The 22606-nt window shown below is 48.7% G+C and overlaps 1 protein-coding gene across 4 annotated transcripts in view; it reads left to right on the top strand.

Annotated features, from left to right (window-relative positions):
* The window catches only part of OGT (O-linked N-acetylglucosamine (GlcNAc) transferase), a 513172-nt gene that overhangs the window by 377917 nt on the left and 112649 nt on the right, over positions 1 to 22606 (top strand). For all 4 annotated transcript variants that reach the window (XM_086948604.1, XM_086948603.1, XM_086948602.1 and 1 more), the window contains exon 19: positions 2565 to 2717. In XM_086948604.1, the coding sequence (XP_086804730.1) occupies positions 2565 to 2717 (153 nt within the window). The remainder of the gene's footprint in view (positions 1 to 2564; positions 2718 to 22606) is intronic.

Raw genomic sequence — 22606 nt, 5'->3', positions numbered from 1 at the left:
CATTATAGTCCAGTATATATAGAGCCACTTTCTCACACCGCTACAAAGTCTATGCACAGCATAGTGAATCCAGAAAGATTCACGCTGCAATAGTCTTATCCCATGTGTAGTTTTGCAGCTTGAAGACTTTCTGGATTCACTCGCGATCCCACCCTACTCTGCCAGAAAGATGAGACCGTAGGAAGAATATTGAAGGACAAGAACCAAATTTAAAAAAAGAAATCCGAAGATGGTGACCAAAGGTGGGGGCTTCCGGAGGAAGCTCGTCTACGTCACAAAGTGGCACCAAATGGTGGTATGGCGACGCCCACCTGGGCCACGAAAAAATTAATTCGAGACCATTCCGGACCCAACCACTAGATGGCGGAATGATGCACCACATATTGAATCCAGAAAGTCTTCAAGCTGCTAAACTACACCGACTGGTACCACAGAGGGCATCTTAGAGATTTCCTCTGAAACTCGACCAACATCCAGTGACATGACTGAGTGGCTGCCTAGGCTGCTACCAACAGACATGTTTCTGGACCCCTGGGTCGAGAGCTTGCCGCTCTCGGGGGGCCTGAAACAATGCACATCCTGGGACAAGATACAAAGCCTCATCCCCCAGGATGGGCAGTGTTCATGTAGGAGAAGGTTCAAAGGCAAACCGCCTTTGTGAGCCTCTCCAGACCATTGTTGATTTCATAAACTGGTCCCCACTGGTTCTACCCCCCACTTTGAGCCCGAGAACCGACGGAAAAAACTAGTGAGGAAGAGAGCTGTGCCCACCTCTGCCAACTCCACCTCTAAGGTGGGGGAGGCGAGGTGAAGCACAACCTCAAGTCCCCGCCATCTTGAGGATAGGGGGGACCCAGCCAACCAGGCTGAAGAGTGGCGGAATAGGTGGTGTACTCACCCCAGGAAAGGAACCCATTGGTCCCTGCCCCTTACCTACCTGTAACACCCCTAAATTTAGTATTTAGGGGCACCCTGAACCTTCCTTCCTCAGATGCAGCAACCACAAGAAGAGAAGGACTAGAAGCCGTGCAGAGCTAACAAGAGGACAACGTCCACTGACTTCGCCCCAGCCCTACAGGCCTGTCTCCCCTCGAACCTGCTCCTGCAAAACCCCGGCATGTCCAGCGACCAGCAACCTCAAAAACTCCGGAGGACCTGCCTGCCTTCACTTTCAGGACTGTTTCTCCCGTGAACACCGGACGTGTTTAAATTGCAGCTTCTGGTGCCAGCCAGAAACCGTGAATCCAGCCCACGCTGCTCTGCCAAACCCGGCCCGAGCTAGAGTGGAAAACACCACGAGGAGGTCCCCCCGGGTATCCTGACCCGAGATTCGGCGACCCCAAACCTGCCTCAAGCCTCCAGACGACGCCTGCAACCTCAATCCAGAGGACCCCCCCCCCCCCCCCCCTTACTGGAGACCGGAGTGGGTCAGAAAATAGACGTCCCAAGTCACCCCTGCACCCGACGCTCCATGGCCTTGTGTGACCAAACCAACGGTGCCTAATCAACCCTCAACATCCCAACTTACCCCTTGAAGTGGTGGTCGCACCTGGAAGATCCTAGTCCCCGAGCCTGCAGTGTTTTTGTCCCGTACGTTCTCCATTGGAAACAGGTCACCCAACCTCAAAACAGCACCCTGCACCCAGCTGCCCTAGCGCCGCAGAGGGTGTCTCTTTGGTGCTACTTTGGTCCCCAACTTTCCCTGAGCTAAACCCTAGGAGCTTTGCTCTCACCGCCTTGTGGCCTGCTTGCTAGCAGCCACCGACCGGAGACCCCCTATCCCCCATAGGATGACATTGAGCCTCAACACTCTGCAACTGGCCACCCTAGTAACACTGAGGGTGCAATTCCTGTGCATCACTGACCCTGGGAGACACTACAGAGTCCAACCCCAGAGCCTTAACTCCCATAGTTGTTTACTTACCTGCAAACCCATAACCTGTTTTTCCTCCATAGGATAAAATTGTCAATTTTTCCCTCTAAAAAACGACTAAGTGTGGAGTTTTGAAAACTAAAGATATTCTTTAAAAATCGTACAAATAAAGTACAATTCCTGTAGCATTTTCAAACTGTTCTATATCCATTAACTTGTTACTGAAAAGTATTTAATGCTTACCTGTACCAGGCTTGCTTGGTTTTAAAAATAAACAGTTTATTTTTATACAAAAACAATTGGCCTAGATTTCAGTTCTTGTGTGTGTAAATTAATTTGCTGACTGAGTGTGTACATCAAATGCTTAACACGGTCCTCTCATACAGCCTTACTGCTCCACCACTCTACCCCAAATAGAGAGTAACCTCTGCTTACCTCTGGAGACCCTTGGACTCAATACACACTGTACCTCACTTTGGTGCAGTATATGTAGAGCCAGTTTCTTACACTGATTAGCAGGAACCTAGGGCACACTTGGTCAAGGAGCATCAAACATCATCCAAAAACTGGAGTGCAACCATCCAAAAAGGGGCTCTTTCCTACACTAGGCTGCCAAAATATACCTAAAGGATGAATTCCTTACTGTGATAACTCAGTTGAAATAAATACTTATTCATTCTTATTTTTCCAGATCAACAATAAGGCTGCAACTGGTGAGGAAGTACCCCGCACAATAATAGTCACTACTCGTTCACAGTATGGTCTGCCAGAAGATGCTGTGGTGTACTGTAACTTCAACCAACTCTACAAGATCGACCCCTCTACACTGCAGATGTGGGCCAATGTAAGTAACAGGATAAACTACCTCTGTGATCACTTGGCATTCGGGGTTAATTCTGTGTTTGTTACTTCCTGATGTTGCCCCCGAATGCAGCTGCACTTACTTGCAGGGGCACTGAATGGGGAAGCGAGGGTGGGTTGTCCAGATCATTGCTTTTATACATGAGAGAACACCTTACAACTGTATGTTGTATTTTTAAAGCAGGAGAATCTTTTGCTAGAATTTGTGATTCTCTTCACCAGATTTATTGTACATGATCCTGCACATTTAAATTAGCAGTGCTCAGAACTAGCAAACAGGTAACGTTTCCTTACTCTCATTGTATCTTATTATTCTCTAATGATCTGCTTCCTTTGAGATCCTGCTCTAATGCTCCTTAACTTGCCTAACTGTTTAGTTTGACCAGTAAATTAAAGCTGAGTACTATCACTGATTCTTTTCTGTCTGGAAACCCACAATGTACTAAACAGTGAACTGCTTCCCTTTTTTGCACACCTCCGCCTGGTAGCTGCTGCCCATGACCCTTGCAGGTCTGCGAGCTCGGGGCCCTCCTCCATCAGCAGGCACCCGCCGCCGCCTCCTCCCTGGTGTTCCAGTGGGGAGTATCTCTGCTATGCTACTACTCTATCTCTCTTTCTGCCATTTCTCCTCTTACTTCTTTGTTCCTCCTTTCATCTTTAGTTTTTCTGCTCTTTGGTCACTTTCTCAATTCTGTACTTTTTACTTTTGTGCGTTTTGCTTGCCGTGTCCCTGCCATTGCTCGTTACCGCCCCTTCCAGCGCTGATTCCCAGCTGTCCAGCCCTCCCCCTCGCAATACCTAATGGTGGCCGCTGTGCTGCTCTCGCACCAAAGGCAAGCTCATCCCTGCCTGAAACGCACCCAGTGCCACAGAATCTGATCCTTGGACCTTCCACCACTGCGACGCCAGCCCCCTCCAGGCTCTCAACACCAGATGTTACCCTTACCTGCCACCTCTGGTCGCGGAAGAACACCTAAAGCCCGTTCACCTCCTGCTCTTGCAACTACATCTTTGTCGACCTTCAAGCACCAGACTCACCGACCTCACAACCCTCAAGAACTGGACCAGAAGACCTCAGATGCATCCTACTCAACTCGTTCCCTCAGAAGACACACTGTGGAGATCTGGGACCTGCTCGACTCCATCTCCTCCGATGTCTCCTTCACAAACTTGGATGAAGTCCAGCTGTGTCCTGGATATCTCAATCGCCATCCCACACGGCTACTAATCGCCCACAAGGACTGCGTCAACTTACAGGGAGGAATTGTACACGTTCACCCTGTGCCTCACAGCCAGCTCCGATGACCATTCCCCCAACATGGAGCACCTCCACTTCAAGATCCAGTCCCATCCTAATGCCACCCTCCGGGCACTCTCCTCTTCATACCCCCAGCCCCTGCCTCCCTTCAGTGAAGCCCCAACAGACTTCATTGCTCACCACAATTTGGTGTCAATGGACTACATCCTCCTTGGCAACATTAATTTCCAACTGGAGAACCTTAAGGACCACAAAGCCTCATCCCTACTGGAGAACCTCGCCACAATCGGTCTCAACTGATCACAAAGCCAACCAACTCGGCAGGACACGCGTTCGACCCCCATATTCTCAGCCAGCAACAACATCCTCGCCAGCTATACTTCCGAGTCACACTGGACGGACCACCACTGTGTTCACTTCTCCTTAACCAAACCCACTGCACGGTACCACACCCAAAAATATCATTGTAGAAGCTGGTACAAATCACCGAAGACCAGCTCACCCCCTCCCTCAGCAAGACCTCACCTCAAACACACATAGATGCCAACACCCAAGCAAGCAACCTCCACCGTTGTAGCTCGCTCAGACCACGCCAACACACTGTCCCCCCTCAGGAAAACTCACAGGTAAACAGCCCCCACCCATCACACACAAAACCTCTGCATCACCTTGGATTTCACCCTCAATTCTCGGCCAAGTCAATGCCATTTTGTTGTTCTGCTACCACACCCTCCGCCTCCTGAGTAAGCTCTTCAAATGGATCCTCACCAGGAAAACTATCACCCTGCGCTTGTCAGCAGCAGGCTTGACTTCAGCAACGCACTTTATGCCAGTATCAGCCAGAGTCATTTGGGGGAAAAAACATACCATTCAGAACGCCTCTGCCAAACTCGTCCTGAACATTCCACGCTGCAACTAAATCACTGGCCACCTGATGGACCTTTACTTGCTACCTGTCAACAAAAGAATCCCCTTCACGATTCTCGCGCATGCCTACAAAACCCTCCACAACGCTGGACCTGCATACCTCATCCTCAGCCTCTCCTTCACTTCCACCAGACATCTCTGCTCCACCCAACAGTCTTTGGCCACCGTCCTACGGGTCAACAAGACCCCAGCTGGAGGAGATCCTTCTCCTACCTCGCTGAAAAGATCTGTAACTCCCTGCCTCTGCATTTCCGGCAATCACCAACGCTACCGCAATTCAGGAAGGACCTCAAGACTTAGCTCTTCGACTGACCTGCAGTCTGACCAACCCCTGGCTTGAGACCCACACCGGAAGTAGTTCCCCGCTTTATAAGATTGTTGATAGATTGTTGATACCAATCTGGTCTCTTGTTTTTCACCCTTCTGGTTCTGACTTCTTTAAATGCTCTGTTCTGCACCAAAGGTATTATTATTATTATTATTATAGGAGTTTATAAAGCGCCTGGTGATGCCTCCCGGCGTGTCCCCGCGCTTAGGAGAGAGTATTACTTGGGCGGAAGAAGAGACAGGCAGCAACCAGTGAAATTAGCTGATGAAAAGATGTGTTTTTAGAAGTTTCCTAAAAGATGTTTCGCTTTTTTCCTGTCTAATATTCATGGGGAGGGTGTTCCACTCCTTGGCCGCAAGAGTGCGAAAGGACCTGCCTCCAAGTCTGGCTCTTTTTGGGCGTGTGGTTTTAAGCAAGCCTGTTCCCTTAGAACGTAGAGATCTGGAGGGTTCATAACGGGAAACTAGGTCGGACAAATAGGAGGGTGCTCTCTGATGAATGATCCTATGGCACCAGAGGAGTGCCTTGAAAATTAGCCTCTTTCTAATGGGCAGCCAATGCAGAGCATCCAAGGAAGGTTTAGATGGAGCTCTGCGCGGGAGTCTGAGCACAAGGCGTGCCGCTGAGTTTTGCAGGACCTGCAGCTTTCTAATGTTTTTTTCAGAAGTGCCCAACAAAAGCACATTCCCGTAATCAATGCGGGAAGTGATCAGAGCTTGTGTCATGGTGCGCCTGGAACTCAATGGGAGTAGGTCCATGGTGCGGCTGAGCGTCTTCATAACTCCAAAACATTTTCCAACTGTTTTTCTAACATGACTGTCATACGAGAGTTTGTTGTCAATCCAGACACCCAAATTCTTGGCCTCCTGACTGGGGGTAGGTATTGGTCCCAGACATGTAGGCCACCAGTCTTTGGTCCAATTGGTGTTGTTTCCCCCTATAATGAGCACCTCTGTTTTTGTTCCGTTTAATTTGAGACAGTGCTCATTCATCCATATGGCCAGCTTGCACATACAGGATTTGAAGTTATCGGCCTCCGAGGAGGGGGATTGGGACAGGGAGATCAGGAGTTGTGTATCGTCGGCGTAGGAGACAAGCTCCACGCCGAACGATTGGACCACCTCTGCCAAAGGTGTCATATACAAATTGAACAGGGTGGGGCTCAGGGCCGAGCCCTGAGGTACCCCCTGTTCTAAGGTTAGGCTGTCCGAGAGACAGGTCCCTCTTTGGACCTGAAAGCTTCTGTTGGTTAAAAAAGCTTTCAGCCATCCTAGAGCCTCTTTTGTGACTCCCGCTCTGTTTAGACACTGTAGCAGTATGGAGTGGGCTACAGTGTCAAACGCGGCACTGGGGTCTAGCATGATCAAGGCCATGGTTTTGCCTATGTCCGCTCCCTCCCGCAGAGTTTCAGTAGCTCTTAGGAGTGCTGTCTCTGTGGAGAAGCCTGATCTAAAGCCCGATTGTGAGGGATGGAAGGTTTCTTGTGTTTCAAGATGTCTCATAAGTTGGGCATTAGCTACTTTCTCAGCTAATTTAGCGAGGTAAGGGAGTAGAGAAATTGGACGTAGATTCTCCAATATATCCTGGCTCAGGTTAGGTTTTTTCTTAATAGGGAATACTATAGCTTTTTTCCAGTCCGCGGGGAGAGTAGCTGTAGAGAATGATACTTGCAACATATGTCTGAAATGCGGTTCCAGGGCCGGGAGACTGGCCGTTAGAATTTTAGGAGGGGCGGGATCGCGTGGTGAACCAGACTTAATACTCTTACAGATTTTAGTTAGAGTTTCGGTTGGAGGTACAGAAAAGGTACTTAGATGGATGGGAGTGCTTATATAAGCATCATTCTCTATGAAGTCATTGCCAGATTTTATGTTGCTAGAAAAATTAGCATAGATGTTGGTGATTTTGTCGGAGAAATACTTGGCAATCTTATTGCAAATATCCACTGAATCATTCTGGGGAGTGGGGTTGGACTCAACTATAGAGATCTCCTTATAGATCAGAAAAAGCTCTTTAGAGGAGTTCTCAGCTTCCTGGATCCGCTTATTATAGTAGGAAGCTTTAGATGTACGTACCATTCTGTAGTAATCTTTTTGTGCTGTTTTATATCTGGTTTTTATTTCAGGGCAGAAATTGACACGCCAATCTCTTTCGAGCTTTTTGCACGCTGTTTTCGCGATCTGGAGCTCCTGACTAAACCATGGGGCAGTTTTTCTAGTTCTTGTGGCATTGGTGGTAGTACGAATGGGAGCGGTAGCATCCAGCGCTTTAGTGATATTATCCTGTAAGTGAGCATAGGTTGTCTCACTATCAGATCCTTTTGGGGGGCCAGCATCCTGTATGATGTTAGAAAAGGAGTCAATGGAGAAATTTTTCCATCTTCTACGCTTGAAACGTTGTGAGCTTTGTTTGTACTGCTCAGACCTTTCTAGTTGAATGGATATTGGCACTATGAAGTGATCAGACCAAGGAATTGGCTGAGGAGCAGAGGTTTGAATTCCCTTCCAATTTCCAAATACCGGGTCTAGTAGATGACCATGGTGGTGGGTAGGATCGGTATTTTTTAGCTCTAGTTCTAAGGAGAGTAGCTCTGATTTGATATCCGCCGCCTCTTTATTGAGTAGGTCGTCAAAATGGACGTTAAAGTCACCAAGCACTAGAATGCAGGTTTTTTTGAGCGCAAGATGAGTGATGGCTTCTACCAGAGTAGGAGTGAAATCATACAGTTGTCCAGGGGGTCGGTACACCAGAATACCCGAGAGGGAATGATTGGGACGAGTGGTGATGGTGAAAGTGGCCGCTTCACAGTGGTCAATCATGGTAGAAGAGAGGGTACATTCTAATGGGGTTTTAGTGGCTATCGCAATGCCCCCCCCTCTGCCATCTTTCCTATCCAATCTGGAAAGGACGAAGCCAGGAGGAAGGGTTTGTATGATATCAGGCTCGGAGTGTTCATCCAGCCATGTTTCTGTAAGAAACAGAATTTGGATAGTATCGTCCTCCAGTAGATGAAAAATTTCTAAGCTATGTTTTCGGAGGGATCTGCAATTTAACAGAGCTGACTTTATTGTATTACTATCACTGGCCGGTTTCTGAATGGTGACAGGGGTGACAGGGGAAAAAGTGCAAGAGGAGCAGTTTATTAGCGATAGGACATGCATCGGTTGTTTATCACATAAAGGGATGTTGGAGCGTATATCCAGCAGCTCTTGCCTGCCATACCTTGTGATGGTCGATGTCGGTGAGCCAGGGTTTATGGCCCCGCGCCCCGTCCAGTCGCGGACGGGCGCAGACGGGCTTGACTTTGGCTCGACTTCGGCGCGCTTCCGGCGCGCCCGCTGCACGCGTCCGCTGCGCGGTCGCTGGCCTATACACATTTATAGGCCGTAGGGGCCACTAGAACGCTGACCTGTCCGCCCGAGCCCGAGCCCGGAAAGTGCTGCTTATCAACAGATTAAGGTTTGGTTTTAAAAACACAGCAAACACAGTAAAAAGCAATTGGTGCTTCTCCCGGCTTTCCGCCTCAGGAGATTCGGTCTTCACGAAGCGCTAGCGATCAGCGCTTATGAAGCTAGAAGGGCGGGAGGGGGCGTGGCCTAAGAGTGGGCGTGGCCAGCAGCCTCGGCGTCGGTGAGGGCGGGAGGAATACCCAGGTAGGTCGAGTGTCAGCGCGAAATATCAACAGATTAAGGTTTGGTTTTAAAAACACAGCAAACACAGTAAAAAGCAATTGGTGCTTCTCCCGGCTTTCCGCCTCAGGAGATTCGGTCTTCACGAAGCGCTAGCGATCAGCGCTTATGAAGCTAGAAGGGCGGGAGGGGGCGTGGCCTAAGAGTGGGCGTGGCCAGCAGCCTCGGCGTCGGTGAGGGCGGGAGGAATACCCAGGTAGGTCGAGTGTCAGCGCGAAATATCAACAGATTAAGGTTTGGTTTTAAAAACACAGCAAACACAGTAAAAAGCAATTGGTGCTTCTCCCGGCTTTCCGCCTCAGGAGATTCGGTCTACAAAGGTACAGCTTTCCACCAGAAGACCGGGCCTCCCTGGGAAAGAAAAAGACGATCCATTGTATGATAAACTGTTGGCTACTAAAGAAAATATCGGAGTACATCAGAAATCCTTTGACCACTTAGGTACTGGGTCAATAGAGTGTCATACCAAAATGACTAGTTTGGAGGAAGGGCATGTAGAACACACCCTTCGAATTTCCCAACCTTTAATCCTAAATTCTTGAGCTTGGCCCAGGTGTTTAATATGCTTGATAGCAATTGGGAAAACACAAACACAGTTGGTTCCATGGGTCTCAGTCAAAATGTCCCATAAGGTTAAAGTGCTTTCCGATAAGTTCTCAGCATTAATAACAACTTTATTCCTCCAGTAGGTTCTTAATTACTCTTAAACTGTGCAGACGTGCAGTGCCCATAGGATCAGTGGTGGGACATTTAAAATGTTATGTTATGTTAAATTGCTTATATAGCGCAACGTTCACCGGGTTGGTTTCTTGGCGCTTTGGGACATGGCAGATCTGAGCTAAGTCAGTGGGCTATTCGTTGTAAGCTTTTGATAAAAAAACAGGTTTTCAGTTGTTTTCTGAACTGAAGATGAGCGTCAGTAGTGCGTATTGATAGGGGGATGGAGTTCCAAAGTTAGGAAGCTAACGTATAGAACCTAAGTCCCCATTGTTTGATGCGCTTGAACCTAGGAATGAACAGAAGGTTGTGGCTAGATGATTGAAGGGTACGAGGAGGAATATACCTCTGTATTTTTTCGGCAATCAACTTCGGACCATTTTTTGAAAGCGCCTTGCGTATTGTACATCCAAGTTTAAAGGTGCTGCTTTGAACCACCGGGAGCCAATGAAGTTGTTTCAGCAGAGGCTTCACATGCTGACGAACAGGGAGATTGAAAATTAACCTGGCAGTGTGGTTCTGAATTAATTGCAAGCGCCGCACTTGATACGCAGGAATGTCAACATAAAGGGAGTTGGAATAGTCTAATCGTGAGGTGATGAGCGCTAAGACAACCAAGGTGAGTGCTTCTGTTGATAAAAAAATATCCTGATTTTCTTAATTTTACGTAGGAAGAAGCAAGCAGAGGCCACTGAGTTAATCTGGGTTTTCATTGATGTCACTGCTTATCCTGATCCCCAAGCTTTTTACAGCAGACGCCTATATATATATATATTTTTTTTTTTCGAGGAATGTGGGCTGCTGAATACATATCTTAGCATAGATCGCCGCCTAGTGTTGGGTCCGGATGATCGCACCTTGTTGTCCTGGAAGAGTCTTCGATGTGTCACGAGATAGGTGACTCCTCCCCTGGACTACAGTGCGCATGGGCATCTTCTTCCTCCTCAGATTGTTTTTTTCCGCCATTGGGTTCGGATGTCATTCCTCTACTCCAACTTCGGAACCGAAACTAAACTATTTTCTAAGGCCAGAAGACCTTCTACTTCGACGGTATTGTTCTCGTTCGGTACTTTTTGACTCAACCAAACTTTCCATCTCGATCCGCTCGTCGATGCGGGCCGTTGGGCCTTTCGACGCCACGTGGGCCTGCTGTCGATGGAAAGGAGCCTGTTCAAAAGGTGCCCAAAATGCCACTCCAAATTCCCGCATACTGACAAATATACAGTATGCAACAAGTGCTTATCACCAGAGCACAACGAAGAAAATTGCCCAGAGTGTGCCCAATTCCGTTCGAAGAAGACCAGAATCGACGGGCCGCTAGGCAAGAGATGCAGCGGCCGGCACCGCAACCGGAGTACATCTTCGATGATTAACACGACCTCCCAGAAGCGGCGGACTCGTATCTAGAAATAGTCACTGTTGATGACCAGTCAGACTCCGATGACCAGATCTCGCCGGGGCGAACAGTGAGTACCCAGCCCCCAACACCTCTTATCTCAAAAGATAAGGCTCTGGTCGAAGCATCACCTCAAGGCCTTAGCCAAGATCGACCAGCTCCTTCAGAAGACCCGGCTCTGCTCCAAAGCTAAAAACCAGGCCTTATGATAGCCCAGGACCGAGTACCATTCTCCCCAAGAAGGTTATCGACCCCAAGAGGGTTGTCGAACCGAAGGTCGTCGATCCGAAGAAGGTCGTCGAACCCAAGAAGGTGGTCGCACCAAAGAAGGTCGCCCAACCCAAACAGGTTATCGAGTCGAAAGGTATCGAGCCAAAGAAGAGCCTCGAACCAAAACCAGTCGTCGATCCAAAACCAAAGCAGGCTGTCGATCCTAAAAAGTGTCGTTCAACAAAAACAGGATCACACCACAAAGCCTGTCGAGACGAAATCGGCCATTGACTCGACCAAAAACCTTGAGCCGAAAAAAGCCTTCGAGCATAAAAAACGTATCTAACCAAAAGCTCCGGTCGATCCGAAACAGGTCGTCGACCCAAACAAGGTCGCCGGTCCGAAAAAGACTGTGAAACCAACAAAGGACATCGAACCGAAAAAGGTTACCGACCCTAAAGCAACAGTCAAGCCGAATAAAACTCCACAACCAAAGGCCCTCGAGCCGAAAGGCCACAAACAAGTCACAAAGCCAAAAACATAGGCGCCAAAGCCACGGACAGTTCAGGAAGAACTCTTCCATCCTGATCCAGTAACTGAGGAACAACCTAAACTGTATATAGACCCTGAAACAGGACACATTACAGTTTATCACCGGAAAGAGACCATTGGACACACACTCCTTCCCCTGTTCCTCCAAAGAAAATACTTCGGGACATCTCCCTCAAGGCCTTTTACTCCTCCTCCTTACTATCCTAATATGCCTTTTGTGCCCTACTCTCCTACAAATTCAGATTATAATGATGGGGATAACTTGGGGGAAGATCCTCAGGATGATTTTAATGAACCAGAGGATCATCATGCACAGGATGATACATGGGATGACCAGAATGATCCATATGACACACAACCCATCCCAGACACCTCCCCATACCCTACAAAGCCGTTGCCTACTGACAACACTATTGTTTTTAACCAATTGCTTGATAGGGTAGTGTGAGAAGGTGGCCTGATATGCAGTGGTCACTATTCTAGTGCCCACTATGTATCAGTCCAGCAACCCTTATTGATGATTGGTTGTAAGTCAACCTTATAGACCAGCTATCCTAGTAGCATGGATACGAGCAGTCTAAGGCTAAAGACTCGAGAGGGCGTGTTAAGCCAGCTGTTTACCACACATATACCCCTTGAATACCCAGTGAAAGGACACCACACAAGTGTTATGAAAATAAACAGTTATTTATTAAAGATCACAACAGCCCTGTACTCTTTATGAGGACAGGGTACTAAGCACAAACCAAAACTCTTACAAAAATACTTAAGTTAGCACAGTATATACAAATGCCCGAGGGGCACGGAAAACCATATACTCTAAAAGTGGAATGTGAAATTCCTAGCAGGTAAGTACAGTACTAATAGCTTTTGGAATCGCTAGGACTTGACTAGGGAATCGTTAGATTACGACTAGGAGGCCTAGGGGACTCGGGTGCAGTGTGTGCACTCTCACGCGAGATGCGGACAAAAGTCTATGGTAGCTAGGAAAGAGAAAGTTAGTGTTCTCGGGCGAACCCGACCTGGTAGGGAGAAAACGAAGATAGATTCTGACCCTTGGATAGTGAGGCTATGCTGGGGCACCGAAATGCCGAAGTTACCTAGCCCAGGGGCTGCAGCTGCATAGGTCTGAAAAGACGTCGGGAATCCTCGTAGACGGACCAGGAGCCGGAAGAAAAGATGCTGGCCGGTGACCAGTGAAGAAAGTTCAGTTGGATCCAAGCCTGGATCTCGAAGATGGATGACACCTGAAAGCAGAGGGGACCAAGTTCGAGACTACTAGCCAGTAGTCAGTGGGCACCAGGAGGGCACCGGATGGTAGCCACCTCGACAAGGTGAGTGGGTGACGCTGGAGCTCGAAGATCTCACGGACCAGGAGGCGTTGTCGGCGACCAGGATGGAGGATCGAGCTGTCCCACGAAGATAGAAGCTGTCGGCGTCGCTGGACCCAGGATTGGGCAACAAAGCCTTGGCAAATTCAAGCCCACGCGGTGGACCTAAAATGGCGTCTGGAGTGGACCAGGAGGGTCCGGGGTGCCTCTCTTGAAAAAGGAAGCAAGGGCCAGCCTGGAGCAACCAGACCAGCAGAAGAGTTGTCGTCGGGCGTCGTTCAGAAGGCCACAAGCCAGCCGGCTAGTAGCCAAACAACGCGGTGCACAGCAAACAGCAGAAGGGCCCCACGCCGATCGTGGAGATGCAGGGAGGCTGACCTTGGGTGCTGGAGCTGCGCAGGGTCGGGGCTTCTCGGACCCCAAAGCACTCACCAGTGAAGGACACGGTGGGCTTGCAGTAAAGATGTCGTGCAGTCTTGGCGATCGTCGGTCCCTCGAGGTCTCGTCGCACTCACGGTTCTCAGCTTGGCTGTAGAGGTGAGTAGAGGTCAGAGGTGCCAGGGAAGCCGGGTCTCGTCGAGCTGGGTCGTCGGATTCGTGATGAAGGACTTGCAGCAGACCGCAGTGTTCTTTAGGATGGTGCCTGCGGATGCAGGGTGACTACTCCTTAGCCACAAGGGAGAATCTTGAAGAAGAAATCGTGAAGTCCTTTCGAAGAAAGTGGTATCTTGATTCCAAAGATGATCTAATTTGAACAGGGGGCCCGCTCCTATCTTTATACTAAAAAAGGGGGCTGACCCGGTGACTAGGTCCTGCCTATGGGTGGGACCAGGAGGGGGGTGGTTACACCCCTCTCCCCTGCCGGACTTCCCCAGGCCAGGGGCTGGTGTGCCCCTGGAACTGGTTCTGACTGGCCTATGCGTAGTGAGCACCGGGGTGCCACTCAGCAGTCACCTTCCTGAAAAGCCCTGCCTACCCAGGATACACAAAACCATGTCTGGGACGGTGCTAGCACCGCCCCGGACAGGAAACCCTTTGTCCAGGCCTCCCTCGCTGGAAGGACTCCCAGCAGCAGGAGGTCAGACTCGTGTCTGTGGTGGCAGCATCCATTTTGTGGAGCTGAGGCTTCAGTTAACTTTAACCGGGGTTCACAGTTACATACATGTCGTGTCCCTCTAGAAGGGTGGAATGCTAACCCCGTCGCCAGAATTGGCGAGGGGTTAGTATTCCAATTCGTATGACACCTTACTCGACATGTTTTGATAAAGCAATACCAAAGTTAGCATTTAACCGCGAGGATTATAATGCACTTAAGAGTATATGGTATGCGATATCATGGAACAGCTATTAGGACTTGGTTCCGCAAGCTGCAGACAGGCTCAGCTCATGCCAGAGCACCATCTCACACGATTCCAAGCACTCTGCCTTCAGGATTGTCAAGGCCTGCCATAGGAGTGACTGATAGGAATCTGTGTGTCCATTTTAGGGTTAGGTATAGGTATACTACACCTACAGCAAAGGGTGATTACACGACTTTGCCCCAGCTGTCATGCAGCCAGTTGTGTCAAATTTAGGAGGCCAGCCAGGGGTGGCATAATACATGCTGCAGCCCCTGGCAGCCCTGGGTACACCTATGCCCTGAGTTACAGGGTCTAATAAGGTGGCCCAGTACCAATTGGTAGATGCACCTAGGGTACATGTCGTAATTTAGAAAGAGAACAGCCAGGCTGTGGGTCTGATTGGCAGGCCCACAGCCAGAGAAAGTCGTAAACCAGTGAAACAAAAGCAAAAAATCTGGGTGATCATAGGATTGCAGACCCTACTCTCCTACAGGTAGCAAAATACCACAAGGTCGACATGCACACTGATCCAATAGAAGATTTTCTATTTGACACTTTTCCTACCTCTGAGAAAACGTCAGGTCACTTCCTAAGTTAAAAGGGGTACTAAATCACGCACCAGACATATTCAAAGATCTAGCCAGAGCACGTTTACTCAATCCCAGGATTGAGAAGAAATATAAGGCGGCCCTACTTATATTAAATCCCAGTTGTCTTTAGACTCACTAGTAGTAGCAAACGCTCGAAAAAGAGGGAACTCACAAACAGGAGATGCTCCCACTCCTGACAGTCTAAAATATTAGAAGCCTCAGGCAAAAGAGTAGCCTCACAGGCTGCTAATTCATGGAGGATTGCGAACACACAAGCTCTACTAGCACGCTATAATAGAGCACATTACAATCAACTTGAAGGTTTACTGCAACACCTGCCAGAACCGTTCAAAGCTCAGGCTAACGACCTCATACAGGAAGGCAAATTTATAACTACTGCTCCCATTAAATGTGCGCTTGACGCAGCTGACACATCAGCCAGGTCCATTAATACGCAGACACGCCTGGCTACGCATCACTGGTTTTAAAAACTATGTGCAATCCACCATCCTCAACCAAACAGTTAACCAAGACTTCCTGTTTGGCCCTGCAGTAGATACCATCTTAGACAAAAGGAAAAAAGATAACGAAACTGCTAAATCTATGGGCGCACTGCAGTTTCAACAACATAGAGGTTCCTTTTGTCGCTCCTCCTACAGAGGCTCCGCAAGAGGCAACACATCAGACTTCCTCTACATACAAAAGCAACACCCAAAGTTCCTTTAACAAAGGCTCTAACAGGGGAGGTTATAGGGGCAATAATAACAAGGGCAGAGGACGTGGCAGCAATAACACCAGAGCCTCCACTGCCACCAAACAGTGACTTCATCACTCTCCCTCCAGACCAGACCATCTAACACCAGTCGGAGGCAGAGTCAAACAATTCCTACCAGTCTGGAACTCCATTACCACAGACAGGTGGGTGAGACAAATTATCCAATATGGTTATTGCCTGGAACTCACTTCTACTCCTCCCAACATACCACCCAAACACCGTCCTATGTCCAAAGAACACATCACATTGTTACAACAAGAGGTCGCTTCCATGCTACAAAAAGGTGCAATAGAACAAGTCCCTTTTCAACACTAAGGAACAGGGGTATACTCTCTATACTTCCTAATTCCCAAGAATGATGGATCCCTCAGACCCATACTAGACCTCAGACCGCTAAATCAACACATACTCTCAGAGCATTTCCATATGATTACTCTACAAGTACTCCCGTTACTCCAGCAAGGTTACTTCCTTGCTACATTAGACCTCAAAGATGCATATTTTAACATACCTATACATCCAGCTCACAGGAAATACCTCAGGTTCTCAATAGGTCAATTCAAAGTTCTCCCCTTCGGGGTAACCACAGCCCCAAGAGTTTTCACAAAATATTTAGCGGTAGTAGCAGCACACCTCAGAAGGCAACACATCCAAGTGTTTCCATACCTCGACGATTGGCTCATAAAAGCCAACTCGTACGTGCAGTGTGCAAGCCATAAGTCTCAGACACTCCAGCTGCTGCACAGTCTGGGTTTTTCCATAAATTACCCAAAATCACATCTACAGCCCTCCCACGTACAGCAATATCTGGGGGCGACAATAGATACCTCAGTAGCAAAGGCATATCCAAATCCATCCAGGGTAGCCAACATGCAGACTCTCATTCAAAAGTTTCAGCCACAACACTCTTTGCCAGCTCGAGTGTTCATGCAGCTCATAGGCATGATGGCCTCCTGCATATTCATTGTCCCTCATTCCCGACTTCAAATGCGTCCACTGCAAGAATGCCTAGCACGGCAGTGAAACCAAGTTCAAGGACAACTAAAAGACCTAGTGTTGGTAGACAGTCGCGCTTACAACTCTCTGCAGTGGTGGAACCCACAAAACCTTTCCAATGGGCGACTGTTCCAAGAGCCGGTTCCACAAGTAGTACCAACAGCGGACGCATCACTGACCGTTTGGGGAGCCCACTTACTTCAATACACAGTCCAAGGGCTCTGGACAATAAAACAAAAGACGCTGCATATCAACCACTTAGAGTTGCTAACAATATTTCTGGCACTAAAAGCATTCCAGAAATACTAGTACAACAAGGCTGTGTTGATCCGGACGGACATGACAGCCATGTATTACATCCGGAAACAAGGAGGGACACACTCTCCACAACTGTCTCACCTAGTACAGAGCATATGGAGGTGGGCAATTCCAAAAAACATTTTTCTCCTAGCAGAACACCTGCCAGGGAAAGACCATCAAATAGCAGATCTGTTAAGCAGACACAGCTACACGAATGGGAGATTCACCCTCCAGTTCTCTGGCCATTCTTCCAAAAATGGGGGCTTCCAGAGATAGATCAGTTTGCCACAAACGAAAACTCAAAATGCCAGTACTTTGCTGCCAGGTTCCCACATCCGTTGTCACAGGGCAATGTGATATGGATGAACTGGTCAGGCAGATTTGCATACGCTTTTCCACCAGCCCCACTGATTTCGCTGGTGGCAGGCCAACTACGCCAGCAGTCTCTCACAATGATCCTGGTTGCTCCCACATGGGCAACACAGCCATGGTACACAATGTTACTAGAACTTTCAGTAGTTGCACACCAAAGACTGCGCCTCTCGCCCCATCTTTTAACTCAGAACCATGAATAAATCAGGCACCCAGATCCCAATCAGATGAACCTAGCGATCTGGCTGCTGAAGTCTTAATTTGGATACCTTCACTTGCCTCCTGATTGCATGAACATTATCAAGGAGGCAATACGGCCAACTACTAGAGCATGCTATGCAGCTAAATGGAAAAGATTTGTAATTTATTGCAATAACCAAATCCATCCATTAGATGCTTCCATCCAAAACATTATCTGTTACCTCTTGCATCTTCAAAGATGCTATCTACCATACTCTTCCATAAGGCTACATCTTGCTGCTATAGCAGCATATCTCCAGAACAGACGACCCCTTTCCCTGTTTAAAGTACCCCCAATCAAAGCTTTTATGGAAGGTCTTAAAAGGATAATCCTCCAAAGCACCCGCCTTCACCAGTCTGGAACTTAAATGGAGTACTTACCAGACTTATGGGACCTCCTTTCGAACCACTTCATTCATGTGAATTACAATTTCTAACTTGGAAGGTGGCATTCTAGATTGCCATTACCTCCCTCAGGCGAGTGAGTGAGCTACAGGCTCTAACCATTCAAGAACCTATCATGCAAATACATGCAAATAAGGTAGTATTTCGAACTAACCCTAAGTTTATGCCAAAAGTCATATTCACTTTCCATATCAATCAATAGAATTGCCAGTTTTCTTCCAAAACCCAGTCAGTAGCTGAAAGAGCCCTACACACATTAGATGTAAGGAGAGCTCTGCTATATTATGTTGACAGGACTAAATCATTTAGGAAAACAAAGCAACTGTTTGTTGCTTTTTCCCCACAACATGAAGGTAATCCCATCTCAAAATCAGGAATAGCCAGGTGGATAGTTAAATGCATTCAAATATGCTATCAAAAAGCTAAACGCACTCTTAACAGATCCCCCCAAAAGCACACTCTACGCAAAAAATGGGCGCATCCAAGCCTTTCCTAGGGAATATTCTTCTTGAAGACCTATGTAGGGCAGCTACATGGTCTACCGTACACACTTTCACTAAACACTATTGTGTAGACTTGCAAACAAAGCAGCAAGCTGCTGTAGGCCAGGCTGTCCTTAAAACTCTTTGTTCGAGGCATATGGGATGCAGATGGTACATTTATGAATATATTGCCAGCTGGTGTTGGGCTCGGATGATTGCTCTTGTTTTTCTCTTGGAGAAGTCTTTTGTAGTCACAAGGCTGGTGACTGCTCCCTTGGGCGATAGTGCGCATGGGCATCGGCTCCATCCTTAAATTGTTTTTTTCCGCCATCGGGTTCGAATGAGGATCGAAGCGCTCCGGATCGACTTCGGGAAAAAGTTATATTTCGGCGCGTATTCCCTTTCAACAGTATTGTTTATCGAGCGCGAGTTTATTCCCATTTCGACGCGCTTCTACGTCAACACTGAAGATTTCTTCACGTCGACGGGACCGGGAGGCCTATTTCGCCGTAGTCCAGCCCGGAGTCCATGGAAAGAACTCCAAGAAATGTCCAACGTGTGGTGCTAAATTCCCACGCAAGGACCTACACGAGGTGTGCAACCTCTGTCACCTGACCACGAATCCAGGGATTGTGAAGCCTGTGCGGCTTTCTCCTCCAAGTCGACGATTAGAAACAGTCGAGCCCGAAGACACGAGATTTCGAGGATGTAGTCAGGTGCAATCCCAGAACTGTTCGAGGACGAACACTCCGAGGAGGAGGAGGAAGATGAGGACGGGTCGGGTCAGAAGCGGACGAGTCTGATGTCGAAGAAGTTGACGTTCATCAAACCGTGAGTGGCGACGTCCCTTTGCCAAAAAACCGACCCCAATTGGTGTCGACCCCGCCTTCGAGCCCGGTCAGACAACCGAAAAAAGTTTCCGACGCTGCGCCTTCTGGCTCGGCAACGAAACCGAAACACTCGGTCTCCCATTATGTCAGATCCGAGAAACGGTCGACATAGACATTGGCGCTCCATACCAAAGAGAGCTCGAAGTCGAAACATTCCATGTCGAAACCAAAACATGCTTCGACGTCAGACTCCCTCGACACCGAAAAAATCGGACTCTAGCAAACTCTTGTGCCGAAAACACATAACACTGAGACACAGAAGCAAAAGCACCTATCTGACCCAAAGGCTTCGGTACCGACACAGGAGCAAGAGACAGATCCAAAACAAAAGACTTTGTTCATTGAGCCACAAACTGGCAAGGTGGTGACAAACCACCTAAAAAGAGGAAGACCCAACCGTTAGAGGGGAAAGCTCCTCCTCCTAAGAGAACAATTCGGACAAATACAACTCCTCCCCTTTCTCCACAGCCTATGGACACACCCTCTTCTCCTCTTCCTCATGCTCTGCCAGCTATCGCTCGACCTTTTACACCAAGACCATCTACACCTCAAACAGATGTAGAAAGTGACACAGGGGATGGGGACCTTCCTGGGGATGATAACAATACTATCCCAGAAGATACAGACCCATGGGAAGATTATGATGCAGTGACAGATAATGGTAATGACCCTGACCTGTATCCCTCAAAACCCTCTCCCCCTGATGATAATTCGGGTTTTGCACAATTAATAGGGCAGCAAAATACCACAAGGTAGATTTACATGCGGAACCTCAGATAGAAGATTTCCTTTTAGAAACACTATCACAAAAATCTTCAGGGACCCTACTAATGCTAAAGGGTCTCCTCACTCACACATCAGATATATTTAAAGATCCTGTGAGGGCTAGGGTGTTAAACCCATGAATTGACAAAAAGTATAAGGCAGCCCCAAAAGACCCAGTATTTATTAAGGGCCAAATACCTCTGGACTAGTTAGTAGTCTCAAATGCTCGTAAGAGGGCGAACTCACTAACCGGAGAAGCTCCTCCTCCTGACAAGGAGTCGAAGTTAAAAGATGCCTATGGCAAGAGAGTAGCATCTCAAACAGCTGGCGCATAGCAAATACTCAAGCGCTACTTGCACGCTATGATAGAGCTCATTATGATGAGTTAGAGAAACTCATTACACAGCTCCCTAAGGAACATCAAAAAAGGCCAGATACAAGAAGGGAAGATTGTAGGAGAGTACGGTCTGCAATCCTATGATCACCCCAGATTTTTGCTTTTTGCTTCACTGGTTTACGACTTCTCTGGCTGTGGGCCTGCTAATCAGACCCACAGCCTTGCTGTTCTCTCACTAAATTGACACGTGCACCTTAGGTGCATTATCCAATTGGTACTGGGCCACCTTATCAGACCCTGTAACTCAGGGCATAGATGTACCCGAGGCCTACCAGGGGCTGCAGCATGTATTATGCCACCCCTGGCTGGCCATCTAAATCTGACACAACTGGCTGCACGACAGCTGGGGCAAGGTGGTGTAATCACCCTTTGCTTTAGATATAGTATACCTATATCTAACCCTAAAATGGACACACAGATTCCTATCAGTCACTCCTATGGCAGGCCTTGACAATCCTGAAGGCAGAGTGCATGGAATCGTGTGAGATGGTGCTCTGGCATGAGCTGAGCCCGTTTGCAGCTTGCGGAACCAAGTCCTAATAGCTGTTCCATGATAACGCATACCATATACTCTTAAGTGCATTATAATCCTCGCGGTTAACTGCTATCTTTGGTATCGCTTTATCAAAACATGTCGAGTAAGGTGTCATACGAATTGGAATACTAACACCTCGCCAATTCTGGCGACGGGGTTAGCATTCCACCCTTCTAGAGGGACACGACATGTATGTAACTGTGAACCCCGGTTAAAGTTAACTTGAGCCTCAGCATCACAAAATGGATTGTGCCACCACAGACACAAGTCTGACCCCCTACAGCTGGGAGTCCTTCCAGCAGGGGAGCTTGGTCAAAGGTTTCCTGTCAGGGGCGGTGCTAGCACCATCCCAGACAGGGTTTTGTGTATCCTGGGTAGGCAGGGATTTAGAGGAAGGTGACTGCAAGTGGCACCCCGGTGCTCACTGCATCTGCCGGCTAGAACCAGTTCTAGGGGCACACCAGCCCCTGAACTGGGGAAAGTCCGGCATGGGAGAGGGGTGTAACCACCCCCCTTCCTGGTCCCACCCCTAGGGCAGGACCTAGTCGCGTACCCACCCCTTTCTTTAGGATAAAGGCAGGAGCGGGGACCCTTCCAAATTAGATCATCTTTGAATCAAGACACTACTTTCTACGAAAGGAACTCTCGACTTCTTCTCAAGATTTCTCCCTTGTGACTAAGGAGTAGTCACCCTGCATCCGCAGGCACCATCTAAGAACACTGCGGTTTGCTGCACGTCCTTCCTCCGGAATCCGACCGACCAGCACGACGAGACCCGGCTTCCCTGGCACCTCTGACCTCTACCTATCTCTACAGCTAAGCTGAGAACCGTAGGTGCGACGAGACCTCGAGGGACCGCCATCATCAGAACTGCACGACTTCTATCCAGCACGACCGCCGAGGGATCCTCTGGTGAGTGCTTTGGGGTCCGAGAAGCCCCGACCCTGAGCAGCTCCAGCACCGAAGTCCAGCCCCCCAGCATCCACGAGATCTGCGTGGGGCCCTTCTGCTTTTTGCTGCTCACCGCGTTGTCTGGCTACTAGCCCGCTGGCTTGTGGCCTTCCCGACGACGACAGACGACAACAACACTGCTGGTCTGGTTGCTCCAGACTGGCCCTTGCTCCCTTCCAAAAGAGGAGCACCCCGGACCCTCCTGGTCCACTCCAGACGCCATTTTAGGTCCACCGCGTGGGCTTGAATTTGCCAAGACATGTTGCCCCAATCCTGGGTCCAGCGGCGTCGACGGCAGCAACCATCGTGGGACAGCTCGCACCTCCATCCTGGTCGCCGACAACCCCTCCTGGTCCGTGAGACTGCAGAGCCCAGCGTCGCCCACTCACCTGGTCGAGGTGACTTCAGCCGGTGCCATCCTGGTGC

The sequence above is a fragment of the Lissotriton vulgaris genome, unplaced genomic scaffold, assembly GCF_964263255.1.
Source record: "Lissotriton vulgaris unplaced genomic scaffold, aLisVul1.2 SCAFFOLD_759, whole genome shotgun sequence".
Lineage (NCBI taxonomy): Eukaryota > Metazoa > Chordata > Amphibia > Caudata > Salamandridae > Lissotriton > Lissotriton vulgaris.
This window is presented reverse-complemented; position numbering and strand designations above follow the sequence as displayed.